At 44.5% G+C, this 26755-nt stretch overlaps 2 protein-coding genes across 3 annotated transcripts in view; one reads left to right on the plus strand and one right to left on the minus strand.

Annotated features, from left to right (window-relative positions):
- Window positions 1–1885, minus strand: part of LOC121917609 (gem-associated protein 7-like) — an 11772-nt gene extending 9887 nt beyond the window's left edge. The window contains exons 1-2 of one of the 2 annotated variants that reach the window (XM_042443707.1): window positions 1713–1880; window positions 564–733 (exon numbers count right to left, since the gene is read on the minus strand). Coding sequence is in view for 1 of the 2 variants with exons in the window: in XM_042443706.1 (XP_042299640.1) it covers window positions 1713–1745 (33 nt within the window). In the remaining variant the exon portion in view is untranslated. Of the gene's footprint in view, window positions 1–563; window positions 734–1712 lie in introns of both variants that reach the window. The other variant, XM_042443706.1, reaches the window with a different exon arrangement.
- A 596-nt stretch (window positions 1886–2481) lies between these two features.
- Window positions 2482–26755, plus strand: part of LOC121917605 (protein phosphatase 1 regulatory subunit 37-like) — a 41665-nt gene continuing 17391 nt past the window's right edge. Inside the window, exons 1-3 of the mRNA XM_042443697.1 lie at window positions 2482–4723; window positions 24379–24476; window positions 25559–25604. Coding sequence (XP_042299631.1) covers window positions 3955–4723; window positions 24379–24476; window positions 25559–25604 — 913 coding nt within the window. The 5' untranslated portion in view covers window positions 2482–3954. The remainder of the gene's footprint in view (window positions 4724–24378; window positions 24477–25558; window positions 25605–26755) is intronic.

Below are 26755 nucleotides of genomic sequence, written 5' to 3' on the forward strand. Positions count from 1 at the left end.
ATTATTATTATTATTATTATTATTATTATTATTATTATTATTATTATTATACTTTATTTATATAGTGCAATGTCTATACTGGTTAAGTAGATATAGGCCTGTTACAGACTGCCAAAATAAAGCTGCTTCAGGTCTCTTTAGAGGTATGCTGTTTAAATGATGCATGGGTCCTAAGAGTCCGGAGGTTGCGCCAAAGCCACACTCCATTCCTAAGCACTGGAGGGCAGCTTTGGTGCAGCTTCCGGATTCTTAGGATGCATGCATCATTTAAATAGCATACCTCCAAAGAGACCCAAAGCAGCTTTATTTTGGCAGTCTGTAACAGGCCATAGACTCCCCACTGACAACTGGAGGGCTGCACTTTCCCTGGCTTTGCTTCAAAGGTTATTTAAAACAACTTCGCCCTTCCTTCTGTAATATCCACACATGGGAGGAACACACCTGCAGACAGCTCTTTATCATTCCCTTTTCTCTTGAAAATTATAGTCATGGAAGACCCCAGGGTTGCCTTCTGCTCTATTTCCTGAATGCTGTGCTCCATTTCTATGGCAAAATGTACTTACTTGGTCATGTAAAGTGAAAATATGCGCCACAAAGTTGCCTGTCTGCTTATGGTGACCCCTTGAATGCCAAGGTTTTCTCTTAGACAAGAAAGGCTCAGAGGCGGTTTGTGATCCAGTCCTGCCTCTGAATATAGCCTACAGCACTTGCTATTCCTTGGCAGCCTCCCTTCCTGGAAAATAAGACAATGCCTTATATTAAGTTTTCATCGCTATGGCTTATTTTCATAGAATCCTAGAGTTGGAAGAGACCCCGAAAAGGGCCCTGATCCAGTCCAACCCCATCCTGCCATGCAGGAAATCCCAATCAAAGCATCCCCACTGACCGATGTCCATCCAGCCTCTGTTTAAAGGCCTCCAAGGAAGGAGACTCCACTACACTCCGAGGAAGGAGTTTCTTTCAGGGCATGTCTTATATGGCGCGGACGCTTAGAAACCCCGCTACGGCTTATTTCACGGGTATGTCTTGTTTTGGGGGAAACGGGGCAATACTAACCAGGTCGGCTTCCAAGACTGGAAGGGATTCGGTGCTTTCAGATTTAGGCGAATGTGCCTTTAGTGACCCTATGAAACAGGATGCATCAGGCGCAGGAGAGCACACTGCGATGTGTTGTTGTGGTTTGCGAAGTCGAAGGCTTTAATGGCTGGTATACATAGTTTTGTGTGGGTTTTTCGGGGTGTCATGCGGCCATGTTCTTTGATGCCGGCGAAACGTCAGAAGCAAACTCTTCTAGAACGTGGCCGCATGACACCCCAAAAAACCCACACAAAACAATTGTTGTGGTTGTAATGTCATTTATAACTGCCTTTGCTGGTAAAGGCCACCAGGTATTCGCTATCAAGTGTTAGGATGAGAAAGGGAGAGACTGACACAAAAGGAGCAGAAGAGCCCCACCATAAACTACAACTCCCAGAATTCCACAGCCTTCAGCCAGGATGCTGAAAAATGGTGCCAAACCTGGCTTATTCCTCCAGCCTTTGCCTCCTCCCTTAGAAACAACAGCATTTGCCTTCTCTGTCATGGAAGTTTCCTCTCGCTCCCATGGAACCCTAGGATTTATAGTTTTAGGGCCAGTGGTGCCTCCCCGAACTACAAATCCCAGGATTCCACGGGGACTTTAAAGTGGTTGATGCAAAAAGAAGACACAATACCCTTTTTTCTTTCCCCTCCTCGTCGTCGTCCATGAATGTTTTGCCTTGAATCTGCGGAGGCCTAGCTGCTGGAGCCAACTCCGGTCGCCATGGCAACCTCCGCACCCTTCGGGTCAAAAGCCGGGGCTTCCATGTGCGCAAACAAAATGGCGGTCCTTCCAACCCGGAAGCAAAGCCTGCGTCTCGTTGGTATTTTTATTGTCCTCTCTAGGAATTGATACTCTATGACCACCCACTCAGCCCTGAAGCGGAGGCAACGCATGCGCAGACGGATCGCTCCCCCTCCTCGTCGGAGAGGGATGAAAGGGAACCGCGTGAGTCTTACGTCAGGCTCAGGCGGCTCTCCTGCGTTCCTGTAGCACCTTCTTCCAATCGGCACATTCGATACCAAAAAGTATACTAAGAATTTATTTATTTCTTCGTTTCCCCTTAAAAAACCCTATGTTTCCCACTCCTAAGTCCTTCGCTCTGGTTGTGAGCCGGCAACTGATTTTTTTTACTGCGTTCTTTCTCCCAGAGGTGTCGAAAGTGCGGAACTGAAACAAGAAGTGTGCGTAGAGAGGCAGAGAGAGAAAAAACCCTTGGATGGAAGCGAGAGGGAGGGCTAGAGCGGAGGAGGAGGAGAGAGCCATCTAGTCTGTCTCCTCCATCCGCAGATTCGCCAATCCAGCGGGGCCACGTGACCGCCTTGGCGGGGGACCGCGAGGGGCGGGTGTTTATTCACCGAAGCGGAAAGGACTCCGAGGGAATTAAAGAGGCGGGGTCCGTAGCGGAGGCGCCAGCGGCGGCAGCGCTGAGGAAAGTGCCGACGCGGATCGCAAGGCCGCTGGCGCACTCTGAGGCGAAAGAAGAAGAAGACGGCGAGGAAGAAGGAAAAGGAGGAGGAGAGGCGGCGGCTTCGTTCTCTTCCTTCGGCTCCGTCTGAAGGGACCTTGGCTGGAGACGGGCCTCGTCCCTCAACGGCTGCTGCCCGAGACTGCGGCCCTTCCTTCCCTCCCTCCCGAGAACCGGCTTCCCTCTCACAGTCCTTCCCTCCCTTCCCTTGGCTTCCCTTCCTTCCCTTCTGTGGCGCCTCAGGGAAGAAGGTCCCTCGTTCCCTCTGCCTGGCCTCTCCAGCCCCAGATCGCCTTTCATGCCCCCTTCCCCTCCCAAAAAAGGGTTCCCTATTCTCCTCTTAACTGCCCTTTCCATCCCCAAATTGCGTTTTGTCTCTCTTTTCTGACACCTCCAAAATAAGGGTTCCTGATTCCCTTCTAGCAGCCCTTTCCGTCTCCAAATCGTCTTCCAGCTGCCTTCCACCTCCAAAGAAAGGGTTCCTAGTTCCCTTTCACATCAATGGGAGCATCCATTTAACCATTCCTTCCCGTTGCCCCCTTTCCTCCCACAGAGAAGACCCTTCATTTCATAACAACTTCGTTTTGCCCACCTGCTTCCATCCCTCTATCCCTTCCTTCCCTCCAAACACACAAACAGGGAGTGCTTATGGGTTTGTCCCTCTCCTCCGACCCATCTTTCCTGGCCAAGAGCCAGCCCCACCTGCCTTGCAGGTATTACTTCCACCCCATTTCCCTCCCTGTCAACTCAGATGTGTGCATCCAGCCTTGAAAAGGGACCAGCGGAGGTGTTTCTTTCCCCTTCTCTCTCTCTCACACACACAAGTGTTGTCTCCAGTACATTTTTATTCCCTTCCTCTGCCGGCCGTTGCTTTTTAAAATGGTCCCTGGACCATGATCTCCTCTTGTCCAAACTGGGCTGCTTCTCATCAAGACGGTTCCGGCTTTTAAAAGGAGGTTTTTATCCCCCCCCTTTCCTATAAGCAGCTATAACCCCCCTTTTTACTTCCCTGCCCATAAACCTTCCTTTATACTTTCTATCTTATGCTTTGATTCCTTCATCTGCCCTTGGAGCACTCCTTATTCTCCAAACTGAGGAACTGACCCCATTGGAAGTCCCCTCAGTCCTCTGTTTCGCTCACCTAGCCATATCTTTCCTCCAACTCCAAACAGAAGTGTCTGTTCTTCCTTTCTTCAGTGGCCCTTCCTTCCGCTGCCTCCATCCTTCTTCCTTCATGGTCCATACAGGAACCTTCATTGGACCACCAAGAGCCTGTTCTCCTTTCATTTTTGCTGGGGGAGGACAGGCCTGGGACCTTGGGAAGCCTTTTCTTTCCAGGTGAGGGGAGCCATAGAAGGACTGGAGTGAGGGGTGTGTCCAACCCCTAAGTGATGTCTCTGGAGGGCGCATGAGAAGGGAAGAAGGAGCTGCACCCCTGACAGACACCAACCCTACTCGCCTAGCCATGGAGTGTGTGCAGGTTACTCCTGTGCAACAACAACAACAACAAGGGAAAGCCGCTGAGGGGGACCGTCTCTTGTTGTTACTGCCACCTCCTCCTGTGCAAAAGAAAGAGGAGGCCACGCTGCAGGGCTCTGAGTCCTGGGCTGCCTCCCGAGGGGACAGTGGCCAAGCTGACATGCAGCTTCCAGATGCTTCAGACTCTTTGGGACATCCTAAAAATGCAAACAGCCTTCCCTCCCAGCACAGCCCTGCCACCCTGAGGATTCCTCTGGGCAGCGAGACGGCGGACTGTTGTACGAAATGTTCATCGAAAGCAGATTTGAAAGAGACTGTGAGCTGCGACGGAGCGCAAGAGCTGTTGAAGGAGACTTTGAGCCACCCGCTGCAGAAAGAGCCACTGGTGCGCGAGGGGCCTTGTAGTAACCCTCCTTCGGTGGCAGAGTCCATTGCGACTGTCCAAGAATGCCTTAGGGACAGGGAAAGGTCTTCTCAGCAGAACAACCATTTGCCAGAAAAATCGGATCCCCTTTCTCAGAACTGTTGTTTAAGCTTAGAAGGAACGAGTGCAGACAGTCCAGAGGATGACCAAGCCAGCCAAGGTTCTCCGCCGGCTGAAGATGGGAAACTCAAACCTGGGGCAAAACACGTCACATTTCCTTCTGACGAGGACATCGTCTCTGGTGCCGTGGAGCCCAAAGATCCCTGGCGGCATGGTAAGCAAGCATCAACTCCAGTGAAGGCGCCTCTCCTTTCTGTGGGTTTGGATTACACTAGTTTAGGCCTGCTGACCTTCTCCACAGGCTTGGTTCTTTCTTTGTAGTGCGAGACCTGAATTTGCATTTGACTTTCTTAGTCACTTATCCTCTTAAACTCTGTTAGCACATGTTGCTATCAAGTGATAAAAACACAGAGTGACCAGATCCTGTTAGATAAACAGAGGTTTTTTTAATACCCAAAGCAAACATAAGGCCCCATACAGACAGGCCAAAATTAAGCTGCTTCAGGTCACTTTGGAGGTATGCTGTTTAAATGACACACATGTCCTAAGGGGCTGGAAACCATACCAAAGCCACGTTCTGGTCCTAATGACTGGAGCATGGCTTTGGCGCAACTTCTGGACTCTTAGGATGCTTGCATCATTTAAACAGCATACCTCCAAAGTGACCCGAAGCAGCTTTATTTTGGCCTGTCTGTATGGGGCCATAAGTGTAGGCAATAAAGAAACAACCAATTAATAGGCAAGAAAATCGCTTATGAACAGTGAAGTATTTTAATTGTCAGTGTAAGTTCTATAATGGGATAACTTTGTGGATCTCCCGTTGGAAAATATTGCACAGTATAGGTACCCCAACAAAGAAGACTCTGCTTGGTATATCATTGAATCATACAGTTGGAAGAGACCCCAAGCAGCATCAAGTCCAGCCTCCTTCCATGCTGGAACACATAATCAAAGCATGGCTAAGTGGAGATTTCCACTTGAGTCTCCCAAAGCCCTTTTAAACAAAACAAAATCATTTACAACTTCCATGGGCTCTGCAAACCTAGTTCTGGGATTTCTTAGTTATCACATGAGTCCCTGGGAAAGTAGATGCTCTCTGTTTTGCAAGTGTTATGTTCTGAAGTATGGTGAACAATTTTAGGCTGCATCAATAAAAGTATAGTGTCTAGATCAAGGGAAGTAATAGTGCCACTCTATTCTGTTTTGGTCAAGCCCCACCTGGAATATTGCGTCCAGTTCTGGGCACCACAGTTAAAAAAGGACATTGAGAAACTGGAGCGTGTCCAAAGGAGGGCAACTAAAATGATGAAGGGTCTGGAAACCATGCCCTATGAGGAACGACTCAGGGAGCTGGAGATGTTTAGCCTGGAGAAGAGAAGGTTAAGAAGTGATATGATAGCCCTGTTTAAATGCTTGAAGGGATGTCATATTGAGGAGGGAGCAAGCTTCTTTTCTGCTGCTTCAGAGACTAGGACCCGGAGCAATTAATGCAAGCTCCAGGAAAAGAGATTCCATCTCAACATTAGGAGGAAATTCCTGACAGTAAGGGCTGTTCGACAGTGGAACAAAGTGTAATGGAGTCTCCTTCTTTGAAGGTCTTCAAGCAGAGGCTGGCCATCTGTCAATGGGGATGTTTTGATTGAGAGTTCCTGCATGGCAGAATGGGGTTGGACTGGATTAGGGCCCTTGCGGTCTCTTCCAACTCTGTTATTCTATGATTCTATGAACTGTGTTGAAGAGGAACATGGTGTTCAAAAGTTTTCAAAGCTTGTTTTTCATTTAGGTGTTTCGTATCAGCTTTTAGGGGTGGTGTTTTTGGTCCGCGTAATCATCCTTGAGGCAGGAACACTTAATCCCTCTTACACTCAGGCTTGACTTTTCTTTTCAGTTGCTAAACTAGCTCAGGTAATATAGTCTGCAAATATATGCATGATATTTTTTGAGACTTTCCATGCTGGGAGCCGGGCTGAACCTCCAGAGAAGAAAAATAAAATCGGTGTGCCTAGCAATGCTTTGAACTTGTGCAATGTATTTTTTTCAGTTTGATTGAGTCTTTTGTCTTGAAGTCATGGGTGTTTGGAAGATCGCTTTGAATGTACTGAATATATCAAGGACTTTCTTGTGTACACGTATTTTGTTTCAGAACTCCAGGATCGAGTGGTTGCAGAACATGTGTTGAATTGAAATTGAATCATTAGTCATAGACCCATAGAAATCAACAAGTTTAATGTTGCAATTGCATGACTTCAGTGGATCTGTTTAAAGTATCATTACATCTGAATCCAACTATACAGTTATAGCGCCAGTGTTAAGTTCCACTACAGTTAGCTACGTCTACAAGACCAACATATTTTGGTTATATGAGCTCATGAGAAGGTGGAAGTTCATTTTGGAAAATGTTGTGATTGTGTCAGAAATAACATCAGTTGAGAAATGGCTTATTCTTTGCTGTATAAATTTTCATTCTTTCAAATTATCACGTAATTGGTTTTCAAGCCCATTTTTGAAACAGGCAAGGCTTGAACATTCCTGTCTACGAGGAAAAGCCGCTTGTCTCCCTCAATAAGCATGTCTGCTGGCAGTGATGGGTACATCATTGAGAAAGGAATGTGTTGTTGTGCTAGTTCAAAGTCCTGGTGTAACAGATGAGGCCACAGATTTGAGTGCTGTCACAAACCACTTGGATCCCGCACAAGCCAGTGGTAGCAGCTGGTGTCTGTGGCCTTGTATGAGGAACCCTATCTTAGACTGTATCCTGGTTTCTTTGAGGTTGTTGATGAAATTCACTCATTTCTACTGTGTCTTCATGCATATGTAATATCTTTATGTGCACTTCACAACTCCTGCAGAAGTGTGTTGTGCAGTAATTTGTTGGGCATGTTCTGTTAGATCCCTCAGTTATACTCTGGAAATACAGTGAGAAAGCCTTCTTCTGCACAAAGACTGTTGATGTAACAAGTCCGAAGGCTGAATATCAGGGAAAGTGTGTGTGTTTATTGCCTAGTGTGGGTAACACACACCCCATTACTTCTGTAGAAGGGCAATAAAAAGCCAATACTGTATGGTTTACTGGCTTGAGTTTTGGACTAGGACTCTGGGAGACCAGGGTTCAAATCTCTTCTCAGCCATGGAAACCGACTGGGTGGCTTGAGGCCAGTCAGACTGTCCAGGTTTCCATAAATGAGAGTCAGCTTGAAGGCACATAATAGCAATAAGGCCCACAGATAAGAAAACCAGCAGACAGCGCACTATAATTTGTTTGTAAGAGCCACAGCAGTATCCAAGTGACACACACTAATTTTCTTACAATGACTGGTACAAAGGGCAAACATTTTCCTCATCTGCACCCAGTCCTGGGACTTTTTACTTCTAAGATACATTGGCATTTCCATGGGTTCAGAAGATCCTTAGAAGTCCCTCAGTACAAGTTCTTTTTTTTTAATCCATGTGAATAAGGTTCAGTTCCTCTTTCAAGTTCTTAAATGCTCTTGCAAATCACATGATTCTAGGCTGCATGCATGCAGCATTTGTGTTCAGACTTCTCTCAGCCTGATGGCATTTCTGAGTACCATGTGAAAAATACTTTGCCCATTTTGTTCAGTGTGAGAATTGGGTACTAAGCTCTCCAAAGGATTCCGCATTGCCTTGCTGAAAGCCAGAATAGTATTCTTTTTGTGAGGATGAACACAATGTGCATAATCTGTTATTGTAAAAAGCTTTTTATTCCACACTTCCCTTAACACTGTGAAGGAGGCCATAGTCATTTCAGGTAGCTTTAACTGACCTGACTTTTGTATGGTTTGTGTTGATTTGATTTTACTTCAAAATAGCCAATGCAGGAGTGAAAGGAGAAAAGATCATTAAGGTACAGGTTTATCATTTCTTACCTAATAAATCCAGAGTTTCTTCCTTGGGGGCCAACTATTAAAACAAGAATCCTGCACATACCATTAGTTAGTCAGTATGAAGGCAAGTGCAAAACCCCATAGCAGATGTGTGCCTTCAGATTGTCTGTCAACTTATGCTGACCCCATTAATTTCCTAGGGTTTTCTTGGGCAAGGAAGTCTCAGAGGTGGTTTTGCCCGTTCCTTCCTCTGAAATATAGCCTGCAGCACCCGGTATTCCTTGGTTGGCTCCTATCCAAGTACTAACCAGGGCTGACTCTGCTTAGCTTCCAAGAGCAGATGGAAACTGCTCAATGTAGATGTTTAGGGGCCTTCGAAATAAACAGAGTTGGAGGGAGTAGACCACATCCTTTGTGTGTAATGGTTCCCACCTTCAGTCTCTGAAACCTCCAGCCGAGAGTGGATCTTTGGAGTTTCAGGGAGGAGTCCACCGATTAGTACAGACTACGGTTTCTCAACCAGGATTCCATGAAAGCCTAGGGTTCTGCGAGAGGTTGCCAGGGGTTGCCTGAGAGATGGTGACTGAAGACAAACAAACATTACTTTTTTAAGCTGTACACAAAATCTCTTATACTGTACAAGTAAACCGCTCGGATTCCCAGTGATTGGGCAGTATATAAATAGATCCTATCATCATCATCATCATCATCATCATCATCATCATCATCATCTTGAGACCTGAACATTATTTCAAGGGTTCTCTCCAGAGCAACAAGTTTGAGAAAGGCTGGTATATACAATACTATGGTAGATGAACCCATTGTTGGACTTAGTGTAGGGCAGCTTCCTGTGTTGCTGTGCTAAATATGAAGCAATCGCCCATATGTTCAGTTAGCAAACTTGAGAACGACATCAATAAAGTAAAATCTTATTTATGCAAAAACCCATGATGTTGTGATAATAAAATTACAACTTCCATCAAATAAAACCCATCTTGATACATTAATGACTTGTCAGCCACACTATGTAGCTAACCAAAAATACTCAGACAGGCATGGTCTTGACACTGACATACAACAGATGGAAAATTAATATTGTTGAATACCTGTGAAACTGAAATTCTAAGGGTTGCAAATAACAGTACAAAAGTTATTAGTCCACAAAACTCTTCCTAGCCTTCCTTCCTGCAGATAGCAATGTTAATTATATGTACTACATCTGCATCCTCAAAAATGAAATGTAGATTAGACCAGTGAGGGACATGGGCTCTTGGAGATGTCTCATCTACAGGTTTGCCATGAATCAAGGTTGACTCGAGGGCACTTAACAACAAGGACAGTAGTAAAAGATTAGTAAGGGTAGCATAGACCAGAGTGGAAGAAGCCAGAGAGCCAGGTCATGTCCCCAAAAGTAAATATCAGTTGTACTGTGGACCCGAATGGTCCCAGTTCAAGTGCTGACTCAACAAGAAGTTCAGGTCAACCTTCCCCACTTTGGTGCTTTCTGGGTGTTTTGGACTTCAGCTCTCATCAATCTCAACTGCTATGATAGATAGTCGAGAGTCCTGGGAGCTGAAGTCCAAAGCATCAGTAAGACACCGAGATGGAAGGATGCACGTTTTAATCAAACTTCTCTCGACCTCAGAGATCCCCTTGCCACAGCTGTATGCAGGTGTTGCATATCTGACTGGGTTGTTGTCAGTTTATTAGATACTGAAGTACTTTGAACATCTTAATGCACTAGTACTGTATTAATTGCCAGTATTTCTGTGGCCTTGGTGTTTCTTCTTCTGACACTCAGGAATGAGAGAAAGGAGCAAAACAGGATCTGGACTAGTCAGCTGTCCCTGGCAAACTGACTTGCAAAGATGAGCTGTGGCACTAAGTCTTGAGGAAAAAGCCAACCTGTCTTCAAGATGAGTTCTCACCATTTCCTATTATAAGACAAGCCTTCTGCTCACACTCCCACACCATCTAGCTTCTTCCAGCGTAATGGCAGAGAGGGGTTGTGTTTTATGGGAGTGATCGGTGACATGGAGAAAGAGGAGGAAGGAGTCATTGTGTTTTCAGCTTGCCTTTCTTGGCCAAGGCAAAGTGTATCCAGAAGTTCATGAGTCAGTTTCATCTTGGCTCGCCAGTGGTGCATCCACTGATGCACCAGTGGTGCATCCAGACTGCTTTGTGCCCTGAGACACCTGCAGTAACACCAAGAGATTTCCCTCTCCTTGTGGTTCTGTCACTGTCCAGTGTACATGAAGGAGTAGGGGCTGAGTTTTCCTATACTACTCTTTTGTTCAGCCTGTGTTTTTACTTGGAGAGTTTTCGAATGCAGCTATCAGAAGCACATTATAAATTCCCTATAGGCAGTCGCTAATAAGACTCTTTCTTCCTTGGAAAAGTATCATCAGTTTAAAGTTCTCAGATTTCTTGGATGTTTCAGAGGCTGATTTCTTTACCCAGGCATTCTCATAGATATCTCCATAAATGATGTACTTTTCTTCTGCTTCTTCCACTTGTATCTGCGGTGTGTCTTGCCCACATTGTTCTGGTTCCTGTTTTTCTTGACACCTGTCAGGCCCTGTTATCAAGATAATCCTGACATGTCTGAGCTGAGAAATGTCTTTTTTGCACCACAGCTGCCTAAAAGGAATCTTAAGTCTGAAACATAGCTTGTTGTATATGAGGGAGGGAGGGAGAGAGGGAGAGGACAGATACAGATTTTTTCCCCTCAGTATTAATGCTTTGCTGTGTCAGTTGCTGAATTTTGTTACTGGTGCATACATGGCACCATATTGTAGTCAAGTTATTATACAAATCACTAGGCTGTACAGCTTGGGACCCGCCAAACCAAAATGCTCACATAGACTGTGTGGCCTTCTAGGTTGTTTAATAGTCTCCAGCCCTCCTGTACAGCCCTCCTCAGGGAGTAGAAGAAGACAGTCCCATGAGGTACTCACTGTGGGTATGGTGGATTGTGTCAAGGCAGGTCAGTTGGGTCACATGCTGCGCAGGTCTGGACAAATAAAGCATTAATTCACCAGCATTACTTGCTGTATGACTGCTTTGGTGACAGGGTCTGAATCAGACTGCTAAGGGCAAGAAAGGATAGGTGATGATGATTCCATCATTGGTGATACATCCATCTGTCTGCTAGTGGGCTTCAAGCCTTATAGACAAATGACCTCTGCTGTAACTCCAGACTGTTATATGAACACTTCCTGCTCAAATTTTGCTGTTGTGTGCCTTCAGGTTTTTCTAACTTGTGGCAATCCTAAGGCAAACCTATCATGGGATTTTCTTGGCAAGATTTGTCCACCCCCTGAGGCTGAGAACATGTGACTTGTCAAAGGTCACCCGATGGGTTTCATAACTCAGTAGGGATTCTCCGGTGTCATAGTCCAACACTCAAACCACTATGCCATGCTGCCACATTCCAATTTCGTTACGATACATCTTTCTCCTTACCTTTTGGGATGACCAGCTGTCAAGTGAGAGCCATTGTGGCATAGTGGTTTGAGTGTTGCACTGAGATTGTGGAGACCAGGATTCAAATAGCTACCTGTATGTACTGATAATATTACAACAACTTTGGCATGGTATGTTAAGGATTGATTTTTGTAGACAAATTCTTCTTTTTATTCCCATGTCTTCCACCATGAAATTGTCATTGTGTCACTGACACCAACCTCTTTTAGGCTCTTCACAGCCAGTAGTTTGTGAGCAAAGAGATCTTGCAGCATCTCTGAGACTAACTGAAAGAGACAAGTTGGCAGCATGAGCTTTCATGGACTTGAGCCTACTTTCTCAGATGCACCTGGTAGCAGTACTGGATCCAGTAGATTGTAAGTGACTGCTTGTTCTAGAGCACCTCTTTTTACTCCTGCAGGGATCTAGTGCTCTGTTTCCTGAAAGTGAATGCCTTTTTCTCCTTCTGCACCTGACCCTGCAGGTCCTTGTTGTTCTCCAGGCACTTTGCCCAAAGCAAGAATGTTTGCTTATCTGTCAGGTGCTGTCTCTAGCATTGGCCTGCTGGGGAAATTGCTTACCTTTGATACGCAGAGTCTGTAAAAGGACATGATTTTTTGGTCAAATGAGAGATGGTTATTTGGATGATGGTTTGTTTCTTCCTGTTGAGACTAAGCTCGCGTAGTTTGCCTAGCCTTTAAGCAAGGGAAAGAGAAGAAAGTGGGCCTTTTTGCAAAAGCGATTTGGTAGTCCAAACTGGTCCAACTGGTTAGGAAGCATTTGGGGCTGGGCTAGCTGGCATCATGGCAGCACCAGGATTTCCTTGTCTGGCTCTCACAATTGCTATAACTGTTTTCTTTGCCGAACAAGCAGGATTTAAATTATTCTCCCCCAAAGTGGGAGTCATGCTGCCCTTCAGATGTTGTTTGGCTGAAACTCACAGCATTTTCACCATTGCGTATGTTGGCTAGGGCTGTTGGGACTTCCCACAATGTCTGGAGGGCCATGTGATTCCTGTTGCTGTTTGAATCCCTACCCACAACATGGGAACCAGTTTTACCTTGTTTTTATAATGGGCTGTTCCTCTTCTCCCATCTTTGTCTCTTGTCTCAACCTATTTTAAAAAAAAAAGGTTCCTCAACCCAAGTAAATATGACACACCTTCAGTTAAGACACTATAACCTTCTTGGAGCTACCAATCCATTGGTTGCATTTCAGTGATTCCAGGATGTTTCCAGTGCAGTGGAGATATTTGGACATACCAGGGCCTAAAAGCCATGTCACTGGATAAGACATGGGCCTGGGGGTTTTCCAGAAGAGGTGGGAGGATGAGATAGAGGTGAATTGGAAGAAGATGACAGCATATTGGCTGTAGTGCCAAAAGCAACCATATTCAAGGACTCAACAATCTCCTTCCTTCCAACATTGGGAGCCTGAGGCGAATAGAAGGATTGTTTTAGGTTGCAGTTGGTTTGCTAGTCACAGGTTCTAGCACCAGCTAAGATAAAGCATGATTCATACCATTCCCTTTCAACCTCAAGAATCAAAACACGGCTTTCAGGATTTGCTACCAAGCAGCTAGTTTTGCTTGTGCATAATGAGGCCTAATTTGAAGCCTGGCTTTGGAATATGGAAACCTACACCCCCAAATGCGCACTCTCCCAATTAGTCCCTTCCTCTGCTTGGTGGCTGTGTGAGAGTCTTCTCTGTTTTGGTGCGCATAACAGTGGTTTTGTTCACTGTCTTGGCGCGAGTTGAAGCCTTCTGCCTTCCAAACCTCAGCTGAGTCATGTCTGGTCATGACGGTTAATGCTTTCCCTGGGATGCCTTGTGTAAGCAAGCAGTTCCCAACTTGCTCTCCTCCAAGGAGCTGTGGAGTCTGTGCAGAACCAACTCTGTAAAAGTTTTTGCTGTTTTGTTTTTGTTCTTTCTGGGGGAAAAAAAAGGTTTTGGAAAGCCCTGTTCATTGTTGATTAGATCCAGAACTTGGCAGGTTATAAACTTGCCCAAGCTCCCTGCTCTCCCATTAATCTTAATGGTTGAACAGTTGTGACTTTCAGAGTTTGGTTTTTTTAAAATGTTGTTTTTAAAGTTTTGTTACAGCAATTCTGCGGTCTGTCTGACTCAAAGGCGTGGGATGCCTGCAGCGTTTATGTGGATAGATAAATTATCTAATCAGACTCTTAATCAATTAAGAGCATGTTCATAGTGGTTGAGGATGATGGAGGTTGTAGTCCAACACATCAGGGGAGCACCATGTTGTGGCAAGCAGAATTAGAAGTCTCCCCTGAATTAGCAGAGCAGCAGATTTAAAGTGCATGTTTAAAATACTGTGATGACACTTGAAGAGAAGTCCAAATCCTAGAGAAAGCAACCACCATCTTAGCATTCCCTTTTCCCTCTCAAGAAAGAGAGAGAATGCATTTTCTAAAATGATGTTTGTTGTTTATGTACATGTGCATCGCCTAAAAATGTGAAAAAATATGGACAGCTATGTTAGATCAGACCAAAGGCTTATCTAGTCCTGCATTCTGTTCACATAGTGGCCTGTCAGTTGCCCAGGGAATACCTGCCAGCAGGTCATGAGGACAGCTACACAGTCCCTCCCTCCACCTTGCAGTCCCCAGAAATTGATGTATTACATGCCTTCGAGCTGAGTTATGGTGACTTTTATCCTAGAGTTTTCTTAGCAAGATTGGTTCAGAGGAGGTTCAATATTGCTTTCATCTCAGGCTGGGAGTGGGACTGGCTCAAGATCAACAATTCTGTGGCTAAACAGTGGGTTTGAACCCTGGTCCAACACTCGTACCTTATCTGATACTGGAGGTGTCATACATCCATCCTGCCTAGAAGACATGGATAGCTACCTTTAAAGCTATCCAGGTAGGCAGCTATCACTACACTTTGTAGCAGTGAATTCCACAAGTGTAGCAACATGCTGGGTGAAGAAGTACTTCCTTTTGCCTGTCTCTGCTCTTGCTTCGAAACTACTGGTTTTACCTGTATGCATAGTCAATAAATTAGTTGACTAAAGTTTCTGTCATTGACTGACAGCCTGAAATTATTTATTTGTTATGTTTGTAACCCACCCTTCCTCTCAGGAGCTGAATATGGCAGTTGAGCTTTGTTATAACCCTGTCAGCGAAGTGGACGGTGAAGTGACTTGCCCAGGGGCTGCACTCTCCCTTGGCCCTTGGGCACCAAATACTGAAAGTGCCCAACTCCAGCTGCCAAGCACAACCTGATTGCTGGCAAGCAGTGCTTGCTTGCCAAACACACTCCTTGGCTTTCTTTTCAGTTTTGTACAGAAATTAGACATGTACATTCCTAAGTCAATTCCATATTTCATCTATCATACGACACCTGTATCCATGAGGGATATGATCCAAGACTTATAGTGGAAAGCCAAAATTGTGGATAATGGCGAACCTTATATTTCCAGTGGAAATTGACCATAGAACCAATCTGAAGGGCCTCCACCACAACTCTGTGCTGATCTTCCACCAGAAATTGACCATAGAATGATGGTGGAATATCACCAGATGTCTAGAAAGACCTTTTTTGCTGGATGTGCATAAGTGAAACCGTGGTTGCTGGTCCTGCAGATATGGAGGGGGTTGTACAGTTGTCCTGTTACTTTTTGAAGCCACAGTTATTTCCGTCAAGCACTATTAGCTTACTAGCAAATGGTAGAAAGGTTCTTATTATGTACCTTCCAGTTGTTGCCAACCTGTGGCAACCCTATCATAGGGTTTTCTTCACGAGATTTGTTCAGAGAGGCTTTGTTTTTGCCTCCCTCTGAGGCCGAGAGTGTAATATGCCCAAGGCCACCCACTGGCTGGATCAACTTACACTCTTACAAATGCTGTTTCGGGCAGCAGCCCTGTGTTTCTCATAGTGTGGAGTTCTTTGTTGAGATCACATTTGACCAATTGACAGAGCATAAAACTTTGCTAATGTATTTATTCTGGTGGTCTAGGTGGGATGAAAGCTGCTTTTTCTTTCCTGGCTGCACACTTGTAGTTGGACAGCTCCCTGTACAACCTCACCTCCCTGCCTTAGATTGGCCATGAGGATGTACCTTAGTGGAGCCTATGTGGTTTAATGGTTTGAATGTTGGACCGAGACTTTGAGGAAGCAAGGTTCGAAGCCCCACTCCCTGAATGACCTTGGGCAAGTCACACTCTCTCACCCTCAGAAGAAACCAGTGGTGAATCACTTCTGAACAAATCTTCCCAAGAAAAACCCATGATGGACTTGCCTTAGGGTTGCCATAAGTCAGGAACAACAACAACAATGAGGTACTCAAATGCCATCGATCTGTCACTTTGCTGTTGGGAAAGAAGGAGAGCCTTCCTTTCTCCTGTGCAAAAGCTGTTCCTTTTTCTCCAGCTATACAGGGCAAATGTTTTACATAAAGAGACAAGTGGATACCTCCTTGCACACTTCCTGAAAAAGTACTTGCGCTGTTGTAACTGGAGGTTACACCAATATAATTTACCAACAGGATTTTGGTCTTTGAGTATAGAGTTCTTCCTGGGATTGACTTTCCTTCTCCCATTTTCCCATCAGTACTCAGAAGATGGGATCCTTCCTTTCACTCTTGGTGTAACTGCTTCCATTTTCTCTCTTTCTCCTCTCAAGCGCTCTTCAACATTTTGGGTCAGACCTGTGGGCCTTCTCAGTGGCTGGTGCTTTTGTTTGCTCTCATGGTTTTGTTTGCTTGCGAAAGGCAAATCTTGGCAGACTCTTCATAGCAGAGAACTCAGAAGGAGTTAATGTCTGGGTCGTGACTCTTGGCTGAAATCCCAGATGGAAAATCAGTTGGCTTTGTACAGGAACAAACAATATTTTTTACCCAAGCGGGAGAGCTGAAAATGGTAAAGAGCCAAGTTTGTGGGTTAGGGCCCAGGGGCTGTAAGTCGGAAAGCTCTGTAGATCAAGCGGGACTGCAGACAAAGGCAGTGGCTGGTTTTGCTTGCAGCTTTTCTTTGTTGCCTGGCCCTTCAGCATTTGTAGTGTCATCAGCTTTTGTGGAAAGGGCTACCTAATGAACAGCACTTCTCACAGATTCTGGTATAAACTGCCTTTCATTCTTCCTTCTGTTATGCAGTTGCTGCTAAAGGCTGGCATGTACTCACATGATCAAGATTAAATTCTGCTACCCTAGTTCCATCCTGAATGCAGCTGATCTCTTCTGATTTTGGAAGCTATGCAAGATTGCGCCTGTTTGCTATTCACACGGGATACCAGCATACGATGCCACAGTGGGAACCAGGAAAGAATCCTACCTGAAATGCTGGAACGCCATTGTTGCCAGTCCAAGCTGACAGATCCTGGGCAAGATGCACCAATGGTCTAGCTCAGTATAAGGCACCTTCCTATCCCCCCCCCCCCAAATAAATGTGTGTTTCTGCTGACTGGTGTTGTTAAAACTGGGTTTTTTTACTTCTTCTCCAGAGAATCCTACTTGAGAGTATGTGACTTGCCCATTATCACTCAAGGAGTTTCCATAGCTAAGCGGGGATTTGAACCCAAGTTTCTAGAGTCCTGGTTCAATACTCAAAACTACTATACCATGCTGACAGTCATTGTTCTTAATTCTCTAGTGACCTTATATTGCAGCAATAATGTTACCTATACGAGTTTTATCTTAACTGTTTTAATTTTGCAAACCCGCTTGAGCTATCCCCTTTTAGGAAAAAAGTAGGATGAATATATCATCATCGTCGTCATCATTGTCATCATCATATTCACAGACCACAATGTAGTTAACACATCGGCTTTAACAGTCACACTTCTTATTTTTACAAAACACACTAAACATCTGATGCTTAGATTCAAAACAAGAAGAAACCATCTGTTGCCACTGCATGGCTGTCCTAACGACAGTTGGAAGCCTTTCTCTTCTAACAAAATTAGGGTAGCTAATAGTTTGAGGAACAGGCTGGAAGTGTGCAGCTGATGGAGCCAATGTGTGTGAATATTGGTTGGCAGTGGCTGAGCCTATTCAGCACGAGGAGGAGAAAATAGTATGGGATTTTTGCAATGGGATTCCCCATATGGAAACTGTGGAGAAAACAGTCAGGCGTATCAGAAAAGCTTTCTTGTGCCAGTAGTTCAGAAAAAAACGATGCTGTGCTGTTCCTAATCTTTAACAAGTCTTCACTGTCACCATTGGTCTGAGGAGGGTTTGCAGTAGACCTTCACAGAGATCTTCACAAATCTCACAGTGGCAGGGGTTGAAGTTCACACTACAACTGCCTGTTTGCTAAATTATTTCCTTCCCCCCCCCCCCCCAACACACCTCCCATGTTTTAAACCTGACTGCCTCTTTTGGATATTTTGTACATTTTCTAATGGTGCCTGCTAAAAAAAAAAAAGCCCTGTCCCCAAACCCTGCCCCTTTTCAGACATAAAAGGAAATATTGCACAGGTTTACACAGGAGAGGGGGAGAGACATATCCCCTTTGGCTCTCAACCTCAGTGCAAGCTTTGTGTGCTGAGCTGCTCTGGGCTTGCTGCCAGTTGCAGACGGCTACAGTAAGCGGATCTATCCTCTTCCGCCTCCCCCTCCTTTTTGCAGCCATCCCATCGGCTACTGGATGTTACTGGAACCAAATGGAAGTGAGCCTGGCCTCTCCATGACTGTGGAGCCAGTATACTGAATGGTTGCCTCATCTGTTTGAATATTCTCCAAGGCCTTCAGAAATGTGTACTGTAGTTAGTTAAGAGTTTTTCCCTTTTCTTTTTAGCATTTATTAGCAATCTTTCCAAATGTACATTGCAGTTGTCATGGGGACATTTGTGGCTTTCCTTCAGGGTTTTTTTTTTTTTTTACAAACTTTACCTATTAGCACTTGTTCCCAATGCAGGACTATGAATTTTAACTGGAAGAATGGTCAAATAATGTTTTGTTTTGTTGGCAATGACACATATTAATAAGTAGGGCTTGTGTCCTTTAAAAGAATAGTTTGGTTATAGGGTCTTAACTGTTCAGTAATGAGTGAATGAAGAAGAAATAAAAAGTGCTCTGTCCTCCCAGCACTGAGAATATATGTATTGTATCATGTGCCTTCAGTGACACTAAGACAAACCTATCATAGGGGTTTCTTGGCAAGATGTATTCAGAGGAGGTTTGCCACTGCCTTTCTCTGAGACAGAGAGAGTCTGGCTTGACCAGTATCACGGCTGAGCAGGAATTTGAATTTAGGCCCTTCACAGTCTAACACTAAAACATCCTGTTTCTTCAGTTGTAAGTAGCAGTTATGGCTTTTTCCTTCAACACTTCAAAATATTGAAGGAAACATAAAGTATGAAAGTTTTGTTACCATCTAGATAGTCTTGCTGAAACTAAAAGCCAGATGGTTTCATTAGTGAAGACTGCAGTTATGTGAATGTGTATTAGGGAGGATATCCCACTAAATTCTTGTTCTTCCTTAAGCAGAGCTAGATTCAGGTTGCTTATGCTCCTGAACCAGCTGGCCATCCCTATTCAAAACTCCTTTGCTGTCAATTGCTTGTGCCAGAGTTTTGGGGAGGTTCCTTTCCAAGACTGCTACTCCCACAATCCCCTAGCCACCATGTCCAGCAACCATGTTGGCTGTGGGATTCTGGGAGTTTTAGTCCAAGCTCTGTCTGTACTTTCTTGGGATAGATGGTCCAGACTTTCTCTGGCAGGAGACACATATCCTTCTTGTCTGGCCTCCCCACCCACTGCTGCCATAGCTGTGCTATCTTACTTGGGCAAACATGCCTCTCCCTCTCCACCCAGGTGTGAAACATCTGACCCTGACAAAACAAGTGAGCAGCACTTGAGGTGAAGAAAGCTCTGCCCAAGCCTCTTTTATGGTTGCTGCGTAGACCAAGGGTCTACATTGCTAGATCAGGTTTGATTTTTTATGGTTTTGATTAATATGTTCTCTCTAGGAATCTCTAAGTCTTCCAGCGCAATTCCTTTGGAAGTTGACCATAGAGTTGTGCAAGAGAACCGAGAAGTCCCTAGAGAAAACACTTCGCTAGGCATTTGTAGGTCCTCCAGCATGATTTGATGATCAACTTCTGGAAGATGTTGATTATAGAGTTGCACTGGAGGACCTGGAGATTTCTAGAGAAGTGTTCTTTCAGGTAACAACAATGGTGGGTTTTGTATATTTGCATTTTTTCCACATTCATAGGGGTCCTACATCCCTAACCCCAGCAAATGTGGAGGGTCCACTGTATCTGTGACCTCAGCTTACAAGAAAACAAAAGGTATGGATATTGGACGTAGAAAGCATGTTCAGGTAATTTAAAAAATTGGTGCAGATCTAGTTTTATGTATTGAATGGCTGTGGGGTGACTTTTGTGAAGCTGCATCCATTTTGTTTTAATGCTTCAGTTCTCCAGATGTAAAATGAGTATGTGGGAACCAAATTTACACTTTCCTGTGGGCAAATGGTTAGAACATTAGACTGTGACTCTCTGGAGACAACGGTTTGAATTTGCACTCGGCCATGGAAACCCATTTTGGCAAGTCATACTCTCTCGGCCTCAAGGGAGAGCAATGGCAAAGTGCCTCTGAACAAATCTTGCCAAGAAAACCCTGTGGTAGGTTCACTTCAGGGTTGCCATAAGTCAGAAATGACGGTACACAGCAATGAACATGGGCAACCAGAGCGCTTGGGAATGGTTAATAGTGTTGAGTCAGGTCACATCAGTAGCAATTTATGGATTTGTGCATAAACTGAGTTAGGGAAGTCCAGAAACACCATGAAGAGAGGACGGGACAGTGGTGTCAGCACTTAAGTTTGCTAGCCCTGGGTAAGTAAATATTTCCTGGAAAGGTGTGTTGAGTAAGAAGAGGGTTCTGTTTTTTTCCAGATTACTGGAGCAAAGGCCATCTGCTCATCTGCAACTTCTGAGCTTTGTTCTAAAGCCGGAAGTCTCCTAAGATGTACTTCACAGGACATTTTACTCCTTATGTGTCAGTATACTTGGCGGAGGGGGAAATCTCTTCTTAAGCTGACAAAAAGGACTGGAAATGTAGAGACTCCAGGGAGTAAAAATATCTAGCTAAGTTGGGACCTAGTGAGTCAGCGTTAAAGAAGATAACTGCCCACAGACTTCAGACTTCTCTCGACTGAACAGAATTGTGAGGGGTGGGTGTAAGTGTGATATGTACATGTAGTGGTGAGCAACTGTGGCAGATCCAAGTCCTGATTTTCACTCCCAGAAAATGCTGGCAGCCTCATGGCCTGCAAAAAAAATAAGACCAGAAAGGAACTGGCTGGAAATCAAATTCTGGTTTTGAAAGATCAGTACTTTGCAAAATGTTAAACAGTACAGCCCAGAAGTTGCTGTGGTAAGAATTCTACCCCAGTAAAATTTTCCCTCTGTCCCCAAATTTCTACCATTAACAAAAACGGAGGCAGTGAAAATAATTCACACTAGATTTTTATGTGTGTTATGTTTGCATTCACTTGGTATGCCCTTTTGATTTGGATGCCCAAACACTATTTCTAAACCCTCAACTGGATTTTTAAGTGACGTCCATGACACAAATTTGGAGACTGAAGGAAAATTTGATGGGAGGGGGACAGCACCCTATTTTTGCCTTCTCAGGAGTTACACCCTGTATTTGGCCCAGAAGGTCTGAGGAATCTGGAGGGGCTGAGGGCTACATGCCTCCAAGGCTGCTCTTTGCTCACCCTTGACACACACACACACACACACACACACACACATATATATGTGTGATAACTAAAAATCTAAAATAATACAAAAGCTTTCTTTGGGTGGATCTTGGCGCACTGAAAGTTATATTTGAGCTACTTGGGCCTGCCTTTGTTTTTGCAGAAGGTGATTTTTTAAATGCTGCAGCTAAGGGTTGCACACAGCTAGAATGGCCCAGATGCAGTTAGTGGCCAGGTCTTTCTGCCAGTAAGACTTGCTTAGAAGAAGGACTTGCAGCAGGTACTGCTTTCAGCGTCCAGAGTAAAGCTACACTTGCCAAAATTTCCTCGCCAGTACACTGCTGGAAGGCCCAGGCCAGTCATTATTGCTCCACTGTTCTGTGTCAGCTGGAGAAATGTTCCTGTACATTTCCTGTTTCAGTCTTCAGGAAAAACCTGGCTCTTTTCCATGTTCAGCTGGATGCTGTGCGAACCAGAAAATGGGTTTTTCTCACACTGCCAACAGCCAGACTTTGCATGGAGTCTCTGCTCAGTGGAATGCCTTTGCAAACTAGTAGCCTGAGTTTATCCTGTGTTCAATGGCTAGAGGATGGGAGACAGCATCCCAGGGAAAGAGAAATGAGCAGCGGAAGGTCCATCGAGGTCTAACATTCCACATTCCCTAAGTCGCTGTTCTTTATTTTCAGATGGCAAAAGCTATTTTGCCTTGTCTGTCTGTTTAACACTATTGGGGTATGCTCATTTGTAGGCTTTCCTTTAATCCTTTTCATTTGGGCTGTAATAAACAACCTTCAAATCACATTGAACCTTAATACAGCACACTGAAATCGATAATACATTGTAATTTTGGAGTCTGGCATTTCTTGGAAAGATGTTCAGATTCTTGCTGCAAAACACGCTACGCTTATTTGAAAAAAGTAAAGTGGAATGAACGAATCCTTTTTTCTTCTTCTTGTATGCGAATGCCTGGCTTGCACATCAAAACAATTAAAACGGAAGTAAGGAGCAGCTGCAGCCGCTTGGAAATTTCTAGGCTTTCCCAATAATTACATGAGTGGCAGAATTATCCTTTCCCAACCTGAGCCTAAAGTGGGGGTGGAAGGATTGTTCTGCTCTGCTAATCCAGGCCAGATTACAACCTTGTAATTGGATCCTTGTACAACAGGCTCACTTCTGCCATGCAAAGCTGGTTGTTCGCTCAAGAGCAGCTCCTGGAGCAGAGTTGCCTTCTGTCTGCTCCGGTGTTTGTGTGTTTAATGACTTTTCTCTGTATGCCAGCGCTAGGGCTTCATGCTTAAACCACAAGGCTGACGCTGCTTAATCCTGGGTTTCTGAGAATGTTTGTGCAGAAAGATGCTCCAAGGCATCTTTTAAGGCCCGCCAAGGGCTTTTGTCTTAAGAATAGACCCATAATTGCCGTCTGCCCAAGAAATGGCTTCCTTTTGTAAAGAAGAGAATGTCAACAGAGGTGAGAGAGCAGACAGACAGACCTCTTCCTATGGTAACATGAGCAGTTTGTGCGGAAATTCCCTATGACATTCCTATGTTGTTGTTCTTAAGAGTCCTCCAACCTATGGTGTCCCTAAGGCAAACATATCCCAGCTTTTCCTTGCAAAATCTATTCTGAGGCTGAGAGAGTGTGACTTGTCTGAGGTTGCCCAGTGGGTTTCCATGGCCAACCAGGGATTCAAAGCAGATTCCCTAGAGTTGTGGCCCAATGCTCAGGCTACTACATTCCTTACTGTTCCTTCTATCCCCCTAAAAAGTCTACATCAAAATGCCAGTTTTGCCGCAAGAAGAGGCTAGTTCTTCGAGTTGTAAAAAACAATCCCACTTGTCTAATTTCTCTGGTTTAGCAACAGGTATTCTACTTCTCTTAATCTTTTGGTAAGGCAAGAAGAACATTTTTTTCTGATTTGGAATAGAACCTGATAAGTTTGGGATAGTACACTTCCACTATCCAAAGTCCTCAATCCTCTTTCAAACCCTCATATGCATAACAGAAACAGTCTGTGGGATCTTAGTCTTAGCCAGACTCCCCATCTGTAAGTGATAAATACTGACCCCATGTTTCATAAGTCTTGTAAGAAATTCTACAAAGTTAAGATGCAGCTCTGAACACCTGAAATGATGTGCATTTTGTGAATGCTAAGGGTGGAGATATTGCTGCTGCTTCTTACAGAGGAGTGTTTCAGCAGTGAGAGAATCCAGTGGTTTGTGTTGAATTGGCTGCATTGTGCACCTGGCCCTGATTTGGCAATGTGGGCCTCAAGTACCCAATTCCCTGCCTCAGTGAACAACTCTTTGTGGCTCCTGTGAGATTTCTGGCAAACCACCCTGTTATGTAACATCTGCTAACACCAGCAAAAACCTAGCCTTCCTGACAGGGCTGGAAAAATCCTAGAAACCGAAGGCTGGCACTAGAGATTTGGAAATGGTTGGGATTTGTAAAAAAAGAAGCTGTCACTCTGAGTATAAGACAAAAGTGAAAAGGGAGGTGTTTAATTTCCATAACACCAGCCTTGCATTTGTATCCCATGGCTGGGCAAAGTTACCTTTTGGACTACTACTCCCAGAATCCTCCAGCCTGCTGGCTGGGAGATTCATAGAGTGATATTTTGAAAGGTAACTTTATATTGCTGTACTATATTTGTAGGCATTTCAACTTCACTTCCTGATGTTCTTTCCTCTTTTTGCCTTCTTCCTTTTTTCCCATAAGCTCTGAGGGATTCTCAGTCTTGCACATCAGTTACAGTCCTGCACTTTTGGAAGGTGCCAGAATGTGTGTGTATTTGTATTTGTATGTGCGCATGCGCCATATGCTGTGTAGCTGGCAAATTAATTTCCATTCATTAATGTGATCCCTCTTTCCTCTCCTCTTTCAGCTCAGAATGTGACTGTGGAAGAAATCCTTACTGCCTACAAGCAGGCCTGTCAGAAATTAAACTGCAAGCAGATACCCAAGCTACTGAAGCAGATCCAGGTACGTGCATTCCCTTCAGTGTACAGGACAAACATTGATCAGATCTGGCTGTGAAAGCAAGAGGTGGGTTTTCAGAAACACAGCTGAAAGCTGGTTGCAGCTGGAACTGAAGGCAGTAATGATAAAACAAAGGCTGGCCCAAAGGCCATGGTCTTGTCTTGGGATTGTATCACAGGCCTTCCCAAGGAGTTGTTTTGGATGGATCTTGCCAATTAGGAACAAATGAAGCTGTCTTGTATTGTGTCAAAGCACTGCTCCATCTAGCTTGACCTTGTCCTTGCTGACAGGCAACACAGCTTACCTGTTGCTTTCAGATCTTCCCAGACATATCTGGAAATGCCCCCCCTCGATTGAATCTAGGATGTTTTGCACATATGTCACATGCTTTTCCATGTACTCCCTGTAGCTGGAACAAAGACAAAGAACAGGTCCTCCCAAACAGCTGAAGAGGCCCACTTGTATTAGATGCAGACTCTCAAGCTGTGCCTGGAAAAAAATCAGTGCTTAAATGAAAATATTGCATCCCTTTTTCATGAACCCCAAAAAGGCTTATATTTTGGCAGGTAGGGGTTCTGGTGGCAGGGAACTAAACTCACTAGCACTCATGTCGGGTTATGAGGTCTCATGTTTGTTGCCCTAGAATGCCTTCTTCAGAGCTATGGATGTTGCTTCATTACAGTTGTTTTGGAAAAGTGGCAGTAAGTTTTTGTACCCCACCTCCAGCCCCAAAATAACAACCATCCATTTGGTCAGTTGGGAACTTATAGTTCAGCACTGACAGAAAGTGGAATCATATCTCAGATTAGTTTCTAAAATCTAAGACTGGACCTAGGAATAATCTACCCCAATACCAAGGAAGGGAAGTTTCCCTAGTTTGGGGTCTTTCTTTAACCGGACTTTGATATAATCCCGGATCTGAAGCACTTCTGAACTGATTCTTGAAGGAATCGTCTGGATCAGAGAGAGAGCTAGCACTTGGTATGTTCGGAAGATATGTACATTCCTCTCGTGCTCTCCTTATTCCCCAATCAGAAACCATTCTTTGTATACTGACATCCTTACTCTGTTCTGCTCTGTTACAGGAATTTAAGGACCTAACACCCAGGATAGATTGCCTCGATCTGAAAGGTATGGCCTTGAGCTTCCTGTTGATCAAGTGGAAATGATAATTTCTTGCCTACAGGCAATATGATCCTCACAATTTATATGTCAGGGATTTTTTCCATTTACTTCTATTTGAAAGTAGTCACCTTTGGGAACGAAGAGTTATGAAGAAGGTGAGAATGAACTGTGTTGCTAATTCTGGGGCCATGTAAGACGTAATACACAAATTGGTGAATCTGGAGGTCTTGTTTTGGCTGGTAAACTCATGAAATGTTTGCTCCAAAGCTGGCACAGACGTCTGCTGCTCTGCCAGTATTCCTCTGCCCTCCTCCCATCTTTTCATTCATACTCAATATCCTTTTTCTTGGTCCCAGATATAATTTTTTTAGAATAAGCTTGCATATGTTTGGAAGGGGGCCAGATTGTGTAACCATGCTGGCACATGTGAATGAACAAACAAACATTGCAGACGTAGATGCAGTCTTTCCAACGTGAGGCAAACACACATGTGTGCTAACACACACACAATCTTGATTGGAGCTACATGGGGTCATTTAAGAGAAGACTGAGAGGTGACATGATAGCCATCTTTAAATATTGGAAGCGATGTCATGTAGAAAATGAAGTGAGCTGTTTGTTGCTGCTGTTTCAAAATACTAACCAGTGGATTCGAAGAACAAGAAAAGAGATTCCATTAAGCATTAGAAAATATTATTTTATTGTGAAAGCAATTTGACAGTCAAATAGATTGCATCAGAGGGTGGTGGACCCTCCATCTTTAAGCCAAAGTTGGATGAGATTCTTTCAGGTGTACTTCAGTTATATATTCCTGCATAGCAAGGGGTTGGATGAAATGGTCCTAGTTGTCCCTTCCAACTCTTTGAATTCTATGGTTCTATGATTTGTACCTATTGTCCTGCTCTTTCACCTGATTTCATAACTGCAGACGCTATCCTTACAAACACATCAATGTACATCCTGTTTGTGCTACAGAGGCAGGTTGCTGATTTCAAGGTGTGTTTGTGTACCAAGTTTGCCTATAAAATCTCAGTTGCCAAAGAGAGGCTGAGTCCAGTGGGCAGGGCAGAAAAATTGTCAGAGCCTCAGGCCTGGGAGGATGGGAACTTCATCAGAGCAGAAAAGCAGAAGGTTGCACATGACAGCTGAGCAGATGG

The sequence above is a fragment of the Sceloporus undulatus genome, unplaced genomic scaffold (assembly GCF_019175285.1).
Source record: "Sceloporus undulatus isolate JIND9_A2432 ecotype Alabama unplaced genomic scaffold, SceUnd_v1.1 scaffold_24, whole genome shotgun sequence".
NCBI lineage: Eukaryota > Metazoa > Chordata > Lepidosauria > Squamata > Phrynosomatidae > Sceloporus > Sceloporus undulatus.